The 13,678-nt window shown below is 41.3% G+C and overlaps 2 protein-coding genes across 6 annotated transcripts in view; one reads left to right on the top strand and one right to left on the bottom strand.

Moving 5' to 3' along the window:
* Positions 1-13,678, top strand: part of LOC124115174 (cellular tumor antigen p53-like) — a 68,317-nt gene that overhangs the window by 8,304 nt on the left and 46,335 nt on the right. For all 4 annotated transcript variants that reach the window (XM_046476070.2, XM_046476069.2, XM_046476068.2 and 1 more), the window contains exon 2: positions 2,138-2,322. In XM_046476070.2, the coding sequence (XP_046332026.1) occupies positions 2,282-2,322 (41 nt within the window). In that variant the 5' untranslated portion in view covers positions 2,138-2,281. The remainder of the gene's footprint in view (positions 1-2,137; positions 2,323-13,678) is intronic.
* LOC124115175 (WD repeat-containing protein WRAP73-like) overlaps positions 1-13,678 on the bottom strand; it is a 58,794-nt gene that overhangs the window by 35,412 nt on the left and 9,704 nt on the right. For both annotated transcript variants that reach the window (XR_007220332.1, XM_046476074.2), the window contains exons 6-7: positions 13,066-13,169; positions 11,474-11,560 (exon numbers count right to left, since the gene is read on the bottom strand). Coding sequence is in view for 1 of the 2 variants with exons in the window: in XM_046476074.2 (XP_046332030.2) it covers positions 11,474-11,560; positions 13,066-13,169 (191 nt within the window). In the remaining variant the exon portion in view is untranslated. The remainder of the gene's footprint in view (positions 1-11,473; positions 11,561-13,065; positions 13,170-13,678) is intronic.

The following is a 13,678-nucleotide window of genomic DNA, read 5'->3' as shown; positions in this document are numbered from 1 at the left end:
GCGTGTGCGTGTGTGTGTGTGCATGTGTGTGCTTGCTTGGCCTCATCAGGACTGATGCCCGTTTTTAGAGCTTTCCCACAGAGATACCAAGCCGCAGTTTAACCTAACTTTGACAGTATACTGACACTTAATGCCGATTGCCAGGCAGGGTAACAACAAGAACCATCTTTCAACGGCTTTTGGTATAACATCTGGGGATCGCATCCCCCGACCTTCCCATCTGCATGATGTAAGGAAGAAATGGTCACATAACACAACTTTCTTGGATGTAATACTTGACACACAGTGGATAGTAGCTCCTCTTGGAATATTCTAAATTGAAACGAGGAACCAATCACTAAATAACATTTACAACATGACACCATTTCATCCCTACATTTACACTATCGTGGATGCCCTCCCCCCCCTTGTTTCAGTAAGAATACTGACAAAGCCCATTAAATCCTGAACACAATCAATGGAGCATAAACATAATGAAAAACGTACACACATTTAATGTACACCTTTCTTCAAAAGCAGCCATCATAAACAAATTTCAAATTCCATATCCACAATGTCTGTAATCAACTTGTATTGAAATATGATCATTTCCTAATGTCCACACATACATACGACATTAATGTCTAATTACGTTGTTACAAAAACCACTGATGCAGTCAGTACATCCAGAGATACATGTTGTCTAAAATTCAATAGCTGAAATAAGTCAATTCTTGTCATGCATGAACGACACTGCAATCATTTTCTCTTGAACGTTTTCCAGGGACTTCATGGCTTGTCTAATTTAAGTGTTCACAGATTTAACTGTTAAGTAATTGCCGTAATAGAGAAAAGATAGCTCAAAGTACCTCACGAACTGAACTATATCAAAACAACTGTAAACAATGACTAATTACATGAAGATTATAACAATGGGTTTCTAATATATTTGTTGAAACTGACAAGTGAGTGAGTGAGTGAGTGAGTGAGTGAGTGAGTGAGTGAGTGAGTGAGTGAGTGAGTGAGTGAGTGAGTGAGTGAGTGAGACTTAAATGCCACTTTCAACAGTGATTTAGTCATCAGGCTTTCTAACATCTAAGGCCTGGAGTTACAGAGTGATTTGCCTTTTAAAAATATATTTGTATTTTCTGGTTTCACAACCAACCCTGGATTCCCCGAACTTTCACCGCGTTACTTGTTTTCCCATGATGCACCAGAGCTTTTCAGAATATTATTTTTTCAGAAATGCAATAGTACAATGTGTTGTTTTTTTAATAAAAATCAATCCATTTACACTTAAGTTTGGGCTGATATTAAATAAAACCAAAATAGCAGTTTTAAGATAAATTTAAAGTTAGACACATGTCTGACCACAAAGATCAAATTTTGAGCCAAATATTGGTAAAGCAACTAAAACAAAGAGAACTGTGACAGCAATCAGTCCCAACATTTACCTGCCAACTGCTTGAGTCCTTTCTAATCTATCAGTCATGATTTGTTTGCACTCAATGCAAAGAGTCATTGGTCTGTTTCATTATATTTTATTCCATTATGTCATCACACTGTGGCAGTCCAGAAACATCCATCTATCGTTATAAAGCAAGGAACATAGAGTCTTCCATTTACTCACAAACAAAACTTGTAGATTTTCAAACATGAAAGAATAAAGTTAAATAATTGTTTTAAACTTTGTCAAAGTCTTTGTTCAAGAACAAGATGTAAAGCGTCTTCCAGGACGACACACATGGATGGGCTGTTATAAAAGCTGCTCCAGAAATTCATCCCTTCATTATGAAAATCTACCCCCCTCCAGACATGCATAAACTTTTCCTCATCAATTAAGTCAGACACTGCTCAAGCAAAATTACACAAGTGATTGAATTATTTCTGGAAAAGAAAAATCTGAATAGAAAGAATTACAACACAAGCCATCTTGGAAAGCTAGCGGAACCGACTTCCCCAAAACTGACGCTGAAGATTACAGATTCAGCGAAGCACGACAAGTGTAAATCATTCAGCCGGGACCTTTACAATAACAACCCCCAGTTTTACCACTCTGACTCGTCAGTTGAAAGCACGTCAGGGGGGAGAGGCTCTGATGACCACAGGGGCTCACCTGACCAGGGGCTAACTCACTTGTCTCTATCCTTAATTACAGGTGCTGACCCTATTTACACACAACAGGATTCCATCTCCGTCCATCTCACCTGGTTGCCACAGCAACCACAAAGTTTGACAGCCGATGTTTTGAGACCAGTGGACTACACCTCTGTTTCATCCGTCCTACTATCCTCACTGCCTTATGTACAAGATGGCCACGTATACGTTTAACCCTGGATGCAGGTGAGCTTCAGCTTTGTTTGATTTGTTTACAGTCTGGAGACAGCAGGAGGAGACAGCAGGGGGAGGCTGTGTTACTGTAGCTGGGGCTGCACCAGTGGGGATAGGGGCTTGTCTCATGTTGTGGGAAGGATGCAGTATTGGGGTTTTTGTCATGAGAGAGAGGGGGGGGGGGGGGGGAGAGAAGAGAGAGTGAAAGAGAGGAATACAGTATTGGGGTAATGTCATGTTAGGGGATACAGTATTGGGGCTAATGACATGTTGGTGGATACAGTGTTGGGGGTATGTCATGTTGGGGGATACAGTATTGGGGGTATGTCATGTTGGGGGATACAGTATTGGGGGTATGTCATGTTGGGTTATAAAATACTCGGAATATGTCATGTTGGGGAATACAGTACTGGGGGTATATCATGTTGGGGGTGGATACAGTATTGGGAGATACAGTATTGGGAGTATGTCATGTTGAGGAATACAGTATTGGGGGTATGTCATGTTGGGTAATACATTGTTGGGGGTATGTCATGTTGGGGAATACAGTATTGGGGGTATGTCATGTTGGGTAATACAGTATTGGGAGTATGTCATGTTGGGTAATACAGTATTGGGGGTATGTCATGTTGGGTAATACAGTATTGGGAGTATGTCATGTTGAGGAATACAGTATTGGGAGTATGTCATGTTGGGTAATACAGTATTGGGGGTATGTCATGTTGGGTAATACAGCATTGGGAGTATGTCATGTTGGGTAATACAGTATTGGGGGTATGTCATGTTGGGTAATACATTGTTGGGGGTATGTCATGTTGGGGAATACAGTATTGGGAGTATGTCATGTTGAGGAATACAGTATTGGGAGTATGTTATGTTGGGTAATACAGTATTGGGGGTATGTCATGTTCGGGAATACAGTATTGGGAGTATGTCATGTTGAGGAATACAGTATTGGGAGTATGTCATGTTGGGTAATACAGTATTGGGGGTATGTCATGTTCGGGAATACAGTATTGGGAGTATGTCATGTTGGTGAATACAGTATTGGGAGTATGTCATGTTCGGGAATACAGTATTGGGGGTATGTCATGTTCGGGAATACAGTATTGGGAGTATGTCATGTTCGGGAATACAGTATTGGGGGTATGTCATGTTCGGGAATACAGTATTGGGGGTATGTCATGTTGGGTAATACAGTATTGGGTGTATGTCATGTTGGGGAATACAGTATTGGGTGTATGTCATGTTCGGGAATACAGTCCTGGGGGTATGTCATGTTGGTGAATACAGTATTGGGAGTATGTCATGTTGGGGAATACAGTATTGGGAGTATGTCATGTTGGGGAATACAGTATTGGGAGTATGTCATGTTGGGGAATACAGTATTGGGAGTATGTCATGTTGGGGAATACAGTATTGGGAGTATGTCATGTTGGGGAATACAGTATTGGGAGTATGTCATGTTGGGGAATACAGTATTGGGAGTATGTCATGTTCGGGAATACAGTATTGGGAGTATGTCATGTTCGGGAATACAGTATTGGGGGTATGTCATGTTGGGGAATACAGTATTGGGGGTATGTCATGTTGGGGAATACAGTATTGGGAGTATGTCATGTTGGGGAATACAGTATTGGGAGTATGTCATGTTGGGGAATACAGTATTGGGAGTATGTCATGTTGGGGAATACAGTATTGGGAGTATGTCATGTTGGGGAATACAGTATTGGGAGTATGTCATGTTGGGGAATACAGTATTGGGAGTATGTCATGTTCGGGAATACAGTATTGGGAGTATGTCATGTTCGGGAATACAGTATTGGGGGTATGTCATGTTGGGGAATACAGTATTGGGGGTATGTCATGTTGGGGAATACAGTATTGGGGGTATGTCATGTTGGGGAATACAGTATTGGGGGTATGTCATGTTGGGGAATACAGTATTGGGGGTATGTCATGTTGGGGAATACAGTATTGGGAGTATGTTATGTTGGGTAATACATTGTTGGGAGTATGTCATGTTGGGGAATACAGTATTGGGAGTATGTCTTGTTGGTGAATACAGTATTGGGGGTATGTCACGTTGGGGAATACAGTATTCGGGGTATGTCATGTTGGGGAATACAGTATTGGGGGTATGTCATGTTCGGGAATACAGTATTGGGAGTATGTCTTGTTGGTGAATACAGTATTCGGGGTTAGTCACGTTGGGGAATACAGTATTCGGGGTATGTCATGTTGGGGTATACAGTATTGGGGGTATGTCATGTTGGGGAATACAGTATTAGGGGTATGTCATGTTGGGGAATACAGTATTGGCGGTATGTCACGTTGGGGAATACAGTATTGGGGGTATTGGTTGTGAGTATGTACACACATGAGTATGTTGGTATGTGGACATAGCATGCAGGGGGTATCACATCTCAGGGAAGGGGAGTTCCCCAAACCACGTCCTCCACTGCACTACACACATGACTAGGGTTTTACTACACACATGACTAGGGTTTAACTACACACATGACTAGGGTTTAATGCTGCAATATTTTACACATGGCAACAAAAGAACCCTCCCATTTCACAGACCAACAGTGCCGTTGGTTGGTTGGTTTGATGTTTAACGCCGCACTCAGCAATATTCCAGCTATATGACGGCGGTCTGTAAATAATCGAGTCTGGACCAGACAATCCAGTGCTTAATATCATGAGCATCGATCCACGCAATTAGTCGATGACATGCATCAACCAAGTCAGCGAGCCTGACCACCCAATCCCGTTTGTCGCCTTTTACGACAAGCAAAGTCGCCTTTTACGGCAAGCATGGGTTGCTGAAGACCTATTCAACCCCGGATCTTCAGGGGTTACCAACAGTGCCAGAAAACTGACACCCTTAGTTCAGGCATTAATGACCTCGTTACCTTGACATGCAATACAATCTAATTAGCTGGTGTCCCCCATGGTATCTCAAATTAGGTCAACGACAAATCTGTAAATGACTGCCAAATACTTATGCAATCCAACCAACAGCTGTCAGCTGAGCCAAACCTTAGTCTGACACAGACGAGATCCTCCACTACTCTGTGCAGGACGTCCTAATACTTATCTAATCCAATCACAAGTCATCAGCCATACCTAACTGACGCAGACAAAGTAATTAACAAATCTTGGATTGACAGCCTGACTGCTATCTCGTTATTTCATGCCATCCATTAGCTACACAAGTTCATTACAGGATAAGGGGAGTTCTATCTTGTGAGGGGTGTGTAACCTAGACCTGCTCAAAGACCAATAACTGGCAATAAACATTTCACAATCCATGTTATATACAGAGCTCCAGATAAGCTGCGTATCTGCGTGAAATACGCATAAAAACTGCAGAAATACACAGTAAAATAAAATCCAAGGATATCAAATACACAACAAATATTACAGATACGCTACAAAAATAAAACTTTTGCGTTTCATCAAAATAGTGTTAAGTTACCCTGCGTATTCGATTAGCAAATCAGCAACTTATTTTGAAATTATAAACGGGCATTCCGTCAACCTTGCCAAACTCCACGATGACAGTTACATCATGATCATTTGCAATCACACTTTCTTGTGGAGGTATCGTGGTATTTTTGAGTCCTATAAAGCTCTCGAACCCACACCATACCAGTTTGCAGGGACTAGATGAATAGTGTTTTTAAATATTTAACTTAAATACCCACATGTGTAAAAACAAGTGGGTAACAGAAATTTGAATACCCAGATAGAATTACTGATACCCAATGATTTTAAAATGCATGGGTAAAATACCCACAACACCAAAAGCTTATCTGGAGCTCTGTATATATCAATAACAAATGTTTGTCTTGGGTTCGTAAAGATGACTTGAACTTCATCCCTATGACAGGACCCTCAGCAGAAGAGGCTTGACAGCCTAGTCTTACAGTATTGCACTGTTGTAGAGGGGGTGTCCACTTTGCCAGTCCCCACTGTTAAGGTATGGGGGTCAGTGAGCCGTGACAATCCATTAAACAATGGGGGATTAAGGGATACTCTATTGCAGACATATTTATCACAGCTTCATTTATCACTTCTAATAAGTGCACCTGGATTGGTAACAAAAAAATTTTAAAAAATTTCTTTTCTTTTTTTTTATAAAGATTATTTATGCGAATTGTATCAAGTGTCTTCCTCCCAGTTTGGGATGAATCTTACGTTGACTTGAGTGCTTGTCTTGTCACAATGACCCTCTGTCAGCCGTTTCACTATACTACAATCTAACATCATTCACCACACATTAGCTGATCATTGTAGTTTAATTGATTTGTGATTAAGATATGAATTAAGTTTATTTTTTCATGCAATGTGAACACTGTTCTGTTGTCATATTATTCTACCAACTCGCCAATGGACTGTCATTCTCAACCTGTGAAGATCCAGGGTAGAATAGGTCTTCAGCAACCAATGCTTGCGGTAAAAGGCAACTATGCTTGTTGTAAGAGGCGACTAACCGGATTGGGTGGTCAGACCTGCTGACTTGGTTGATGCATGTCATCGATCCCAATTGTGTGGATCGATGCTCATGATATTAATCATTGGATTGTCTGGTCCAGACTCGATTATTTACAGACTGCCGTCATATACACTGAAGTCTCATTAATCCGACACTCGTTAATTCGACAATCAGCTTTATCCGACACTAATGATGGGAACCGATTAAATCTGTGCTATTTAGACCCGTTAATCCGACAGTCTCGCACTCCGACTCCGACACACCTAATTTGCAACAAATAACAGAAATCACTCATTAATCAGTCTCGATAATCCGACACAGTGATCAGTGTACTCTGTGGTCATCTGCCTGCGAGTTTGTTTTGATGTGAGACAAATTGGATGTAGCTGCATATAACAATGGCTACAGAGATAAACTTGCTTAACAATAAATGCTTTAAATAAAGAAAACAGGATTAATCGTATGCTTAGATTACCTCAATCTCATTAAAATCAGATACAAGTTCTCGCTATCGGCAAGGTCACGTCAGAACAACCTTTCGCAAACTATAACCTACCAATGGAATGATTAACAGGAAGTCAACGTTAGCCACTTAGAAAGCAGCTTTCATAAGCTTTGCAGTACCAGTTTCCAGACTTTGCGTTTTAACGTATTTTGAATAAGTCATACAGTCCATAACAGTTGTTTTGTGTTAAACTTTAGAGGTAGCATGATTAGAAAACATATTCCACCAACAATGTAACATAACAATATGAATATTTATTTTATATTATTTTATTATGTGTTTGAATCGTTATCTATCGTTTAGTTGTCCGATTTTCGATCACAAACATTGATACTACTTAATTTCGTTTATCAGACATACTCGTTAATCATATGCAACCATCGATGTCGGATTAACGGGACTTGACTGTAGCTGGAATATTGCTCAGTGTGGCGTTAAACAAGAAAACAAACAAACCTAATAGGCACTTCTTACAACATTTATATGTTGCTGGGGAGCAAATCTAACCCAGAACATCCACATGGCAAATACACCACCATAGGTACGATAACACAACCATCCACAGAGCTCCTGCTAAGCTGTGTATTTGCATAATGTGTGCACAATTATTCACCATAACCCAATCAAGTTGCTTGCTTACAAATTCTTTCTTCCAAAACAAGAGCCTGTGTCGGCATCACCTCTATACATATGACCTCTCTGGCTGTGAATAATACAAACAAGAGCAAGAACAACTGAGGTGAGGTGAGGTGAAATTGGGTTTAACGTCGCGTCCAAGATTATTGCACTTATATAGCGACGTGCATGCACGTGTATGTGTGTGTGTGGCTGCTTGTACTAGTCCGGACTGATGCCGATTTATAGTGCTAGCTCACTGAGATACCATGCCGCAGTTTAACATGAATACCCCACTCAGACACAGTATACTGACTCCGAGCCGACCAGTCCTTGTTTTAGCCCCTTAATGCCGAGCGCCAGACAGGGTAACAACAAGTACAATCTTTTAACGTCTTTTTGTATGACGCGGCCCGGGATCGAACCCTGGACCTTCCGCTCTCCGGGCGGACGCTCTACCACAAGACCACGGAGGCGGTCAGAACAACTGAGATACCGATCTATGTCGTGCGCAGACATGTGACACACTTAGAGCATCTCATGAAGTGGAACATCATTGTTAGAAGAAATATGTTTATAAAAAGTTCACTCATTTTAAAACTACCCAATGGCCTTGCCCCACTGGAGTAAAACTCTATTGAATCCCCCAGGTGAAGGATAACATGTCAGTCAATACTAGATGGCTCAAAATATGTCTATAACAAACTTATTTTTGGTCCCGGCCATTTGCTGTATATATGCTGTATATATGCTGGTAACGAACTACGATTATGAAAAACTAAAATTTATGACCCCTTTGAGTTGGTTATAACTGGAGTTTCCTGTACCTGGAGCTCTGCACTGAGAATCGCTACAAGATATATTTCACGTCACAACAAAAAAACAATGCCTGAGGGAAGTCATTTACCCTAAATTACATAATCTTGGATCAAGTTACGTAAAAATGCAAAATATTTGACTTTTCAGATCAATACCATGACTGAAATAAGTTAAGAATCTCACAGTCATCCAAATATCACTTGTGTTTTCTTCACGCACAGTTTAATAATGACACAACCTATTACAAGTCCAAACACTCTGCAAGTCGTGTTATATCAGTTACAATGTTGAGAGCAGGAAACTGAAGTTTATATCTGGTTCATTAAAGTCAAATGCATACGTTAAGGAGGGCAATAAATCCTTAGATCCCTCGATGAGAGACGTGTGACACTTCACCCCTACTCAGAAAATGTGAATGGAAGTAACACAGATCTGAAATAACTTTCCTCTTTGATATTATATTCTCCAGGAAACTGCCTCAGGCGTTTGTGTTTAAAATTTTTATCCGTGTTCCACTAGCCTGGGATTTCAGCTAACATCAGCAATCGTGTAACTTGTCCTTTGACATTAACTGTTTGACACTTTGAAAATTTGCACATCATGAGTGATCACTGCATTACATTTTACAATTAAATATTTTATTTATTTTTTTAAATTAATGAAAATGATGCCATTTAAAAAGACTCACAGATGTTTCTGTCTGGAACCAAATGGATCCGCTCAAACCATAAAAAGGTTTTGAAACAATTAAATTGTTCTGTTAGCGATTAAATGAGCATTAATATCTATATCATAATTAACAAATTCCTATCACAAATTAACAATCCATGGTGGTATACAATACATTGCTAATTCCAATACACCAACAGGCAGTGCTTCTTGAAAAGTTGCTTGGACTAAAGCTGGTTAGAGAAATATATCATCAATACATATTCAAGCGGAACAGCTTTCATGTGTCAGTGATTCTGAAATTCTGGGCAAGTATTCCCCAACAATCAGCCATCCCACTGGGGCAGTGATTAGATGTCACAGAAAACACCCCTTGCCCCCCACCCCCCGCCCCCCACCCCTAGGGGTATCTAACACTAGGTAATCACATCATGTCTATACATTGCCAGCATGACTTAATACATGCTGCATGTTAGCTCCAGGAAACTGGGTCAGAGCCTAACACTGCCTGTAACTCCCATTGATTAGCAACACCTCCGTGGCCTCATGCCTTAAGTGTCATAGTCCCCTGTCCTAATGACTAGCAAGATACTTTCCATGGTGAAAGTAAGCACTCTAACGTAACACCAAACCTTATGTTTTAAACATAAGTTCTGTAATTTCTTGACTTTAAAACATGTAACGATGTTGATTTGTCCTACATCACAGAGAAGGGTCAGAGTTCAAGAATTTGATGTAAAAATTGTGTTGTCTCACTTTGAGAACAAGATTATCAAAACTCCTGTTGAAGATTGGTTTGTTTGTTGTATAACACTGCACTCAGCAATATTCAAGCTGTTTGACGGTGGTCTGTAAATAATTGAGTCTGAACCAGACAATCCAGTGATTAACATGAGCATCGATCCATGCAATTGGGATATGATGACATGCATCAACCAAGTCAGCGAGCCTGACCAATCAATCCTGCTAATCTTCTCTTATGGCAATCATGGGTTGCTGAAGACCTATTCTCTACCCAGATACTCACGGGTCTGAAAATTGGTAAGACCACTTTCGTAAACCTTTAAGTTAAAATTTAACCTCCCATCAGCATTATTTAAGCCCAATAGGGAAGATTTAGAAATCCAACATATTAGGACAAAACATCTGATTAGCTAAGCTTAGCTCGGTGTCTATGCAGGGTCTTGAACCAAGACTTATTGTGTCGCAGGTAAACACACTATCCACTTGGCTTTTACCCACGTTTTGGGGAGACTGTCTATGCATGGATTTGAACACTGACCTACTATAAGGGGCAGGCAGACACACTACCCTTACGGCGACTTAACTTAAATTTGTAATAGGGTGGCAAAGTGAAATTTAGAATGTAAATATCTGAGGTGGGCATGTTTTCTATGCAATGTCAATACTTAGATCAGCCACCACATCCCCCTAGAGAAAGCTGTGTCAGCTGAACCCTGAGCTAACAATGACCGCCCTGTTACACTGTTAACAATGTGTGGGTTTTTGAGTAGTCAGCTTCATTTCATAACCACCTCAATTTGAAAATTTTCACCTTAACAAAAGAGGATAGAGTCTGGTTTTACGTCGCTTTCAGCAATATTCCAGGAATATCGCGACTGGGACACCAGAAATGGGCTCCACACATTGTACCCATGTCGGGAATCGAACCTGGGTCTTCTGCACCTTTCACCACTAGGCTACCCAACCGCCCCTTTTAACAAAAGAAAACTCAACAAACACTACTTCTACAGTTCTTTCCTGACAGGGTGCATTCAGAAATGAGAGGGTTTGTAAAATATCCACAACAACATAATATCCCATTCTATATTATTTACATTCAGAACTGACCTTTCCATTTCATTTTTGAAACAAAGACATCAGATGAGCTGCTCTGAAGTCCTCATTCATACCAAGTATTTGGAAGCTTTGATACTGACTTTCTGATTAGACAGTTCACCTGAAACGACCTTCTGTGAGGTCGTCAGGTCTTCCAGAGAGATGTATCATAGAGTAACAGATTATAACGAGACCACTGTCCTCATACTTACATTGACTGGTGACTCCCACACTCCCAGGACCCGCCCATCTGGGGACCACTTCAGCCCCGCCAGATCTTCTGTGTCCGTATCAAAATGCTGCAACCCATACAGATGATACATTGAGTAAACCATTATGAAAACATTGTATTGTAGAAAATGGTCGATCTTTTATTGAAGATGAATTCCATGAAATGCTTTTGAGAAAGCAATATTCAGCTCTAAGAAGTATCACTGTTTGTATGTTAAACAGCATATCAAGTCTCAAATGGTAATATCTTTGAAATTATTTTATCTGAGAACTTTGATGTTATATATAACAACTGCTAAATCAGACAATCTGTACCCATCTTTTGACACCTACAGCAGGTACCCAATAGGGTGAGGTAATAGGGAGTGGGGTACCTGGGTAGGGTCAGGTGATAGGGGGTGGGGGATCTGGGTAGGGTCAGGTAATAGGGGTGGGGTACCCATGTAGGGTCAAGTAATAGCGGGTGGGGTACCAGGATAGTGGCAGGTAATAGGGGGTGGGATACCTGGGTAAGGTCAGGTAATAGGGGGTGGGGTACCCTGGTAGGGTCAGGTAATAGGGGGTGGGGTACCCGGGTAGGGTCAGGTAATAGGGGGTGGGGTACCCGGGAAGGGTCAGGTAATAGTGGGTGGGGTACCCGGGTAGGGTCAGGTAATAGGGGGTGGGATACCTGGGTAGGGTCTGGTAATAAAGGGTGGGGTACCCTGGTAGGGTCAGGTAATAGGGGGTGGGATACCTGGGTAGGGTCTGGTAATAAAGGGTGGGGTTCCCGGATAGTGTTAGGTTATAGGGAGTGGGGTACGCGGGAAGGGTCAGGTAATAGGGGGTGGGGTATGCGGGGAAGGGTCAGGTAATAGGGGTGGGGTACCCGGTTAGGGTCAGGTAATAAGGGGTGGGATACCTGGGTAGGGTCAGGTAGTAGGGGGTGGGATGGGGTCAGGTAATAGGGGATGGGGTATCTGGGTGGGGTCAGGTAATAGGGGTGGGGTCAGGTAATTGGGGGTCGGGGTAACCGGTTAGTAAATCTGGACTTGTCCCTGCCCTAAGCATTGTATACAATCTCAATATACAGTATTAAAATATACCTGAATTTAAGAAAACAAGAACTTAAGAAAAAAGGCAATTTAAACAAAACAATGATTTGTTCCCGATTTGCCTGTCTGGGGCACTTGGTTTGGAATCCTGTATTTGAAAATATCTGTTATTCCGTTACCCTGGTTGTTAACTGAAAGTATGTCACCATCCTCTTTTTAATAACCATGGATAACATACAGATCCCACAATCTATCAGCTTTCATCATGTTTGGCCTTAATTATGTCTGTGTATACCAACATAAATCCATCATTAGACAACCATCCCTGCCAATTCAAATCAAAACCTCCCACCTCACCTCACCTCACCTCACCTCACCATAGTCGTGACTTGATTGTGCAGGTTGTGTTTCCATAAATGCATGTCATTAAGTCATCATGTCCTTTGAGAGAAATAAAAAATAAAAGTACCCCTTCCTCATTTTTCAGGGAAAATTGATGAAATATGACTAAGTTACATTATACATGGTGTAAAGCTTACCTTGACCAGCTCCCAGGTGCTACAGGCAAAGATGCTGACGTAGTCCTTGCAGTCTCGTCTCTCGGCCAGGGCCATGTACTTCCCACCAGAGCTGAAGTCAATGCCTGAAACATACATTAAACTGACACTTACTCAAGGAGGTACCTCGTCATGAGCTGCCACACCCAGGCAGTAGGTCTCCAATCTCATTAAAATCAGATCTTAGTGCTCGCTACCGCTAAACAAAGATCTGAGGACCTCCCATTATAGGTCAAGTCAGACCGACCTTTTTGGCCGACCATTGGAATGACCAATCAGAAGGCAGCTTTCTCATGCTTTACGTCACTAATTTCAAATTGGCGACGACGCTTTGAAACATATTTTGACAAATTCTCAATTACAAATTTGAAACCTGAACAAAAGAACATTCTGGAATGGCTAATAGATGGTCTAGATTGTATGGACCCGTAACTATCGTTCGGAGTTAACGTTTTGGGGGTTGCATGATTAGAAATCACATTCCGACTGTCACTTTCATAATCTGGTAAGCGATGCTCTGATTGGTGGGATGAAAGGTCGTTCTGAAGTGACTCCTAATGGGATGTCCTCAGATCTTTGTTTAGCGGTAGCGAGA

This window comes from Haliotis rufescens, unplaced genomic scaffold (assembly GCF_023055435.1).
Source record: "Haliotis rufescens isolate VD_foot unplaced genomic scaffold, xgHalRufe1.0.p SCAF_13, whole genome shotgun sequence".
NCBI classification, from domain to species: Eukaryota; Metazoa; Mollusca; class Gastropoda; order Lepetellida; family Haliotidae; genus Haliotis; species Haliotis rufescens.
The sequence above is the reverse complement of the archived record's forward strand: the minus strand, read 5'-3'. Positions and strand labels throughout refer to the sequence as shown.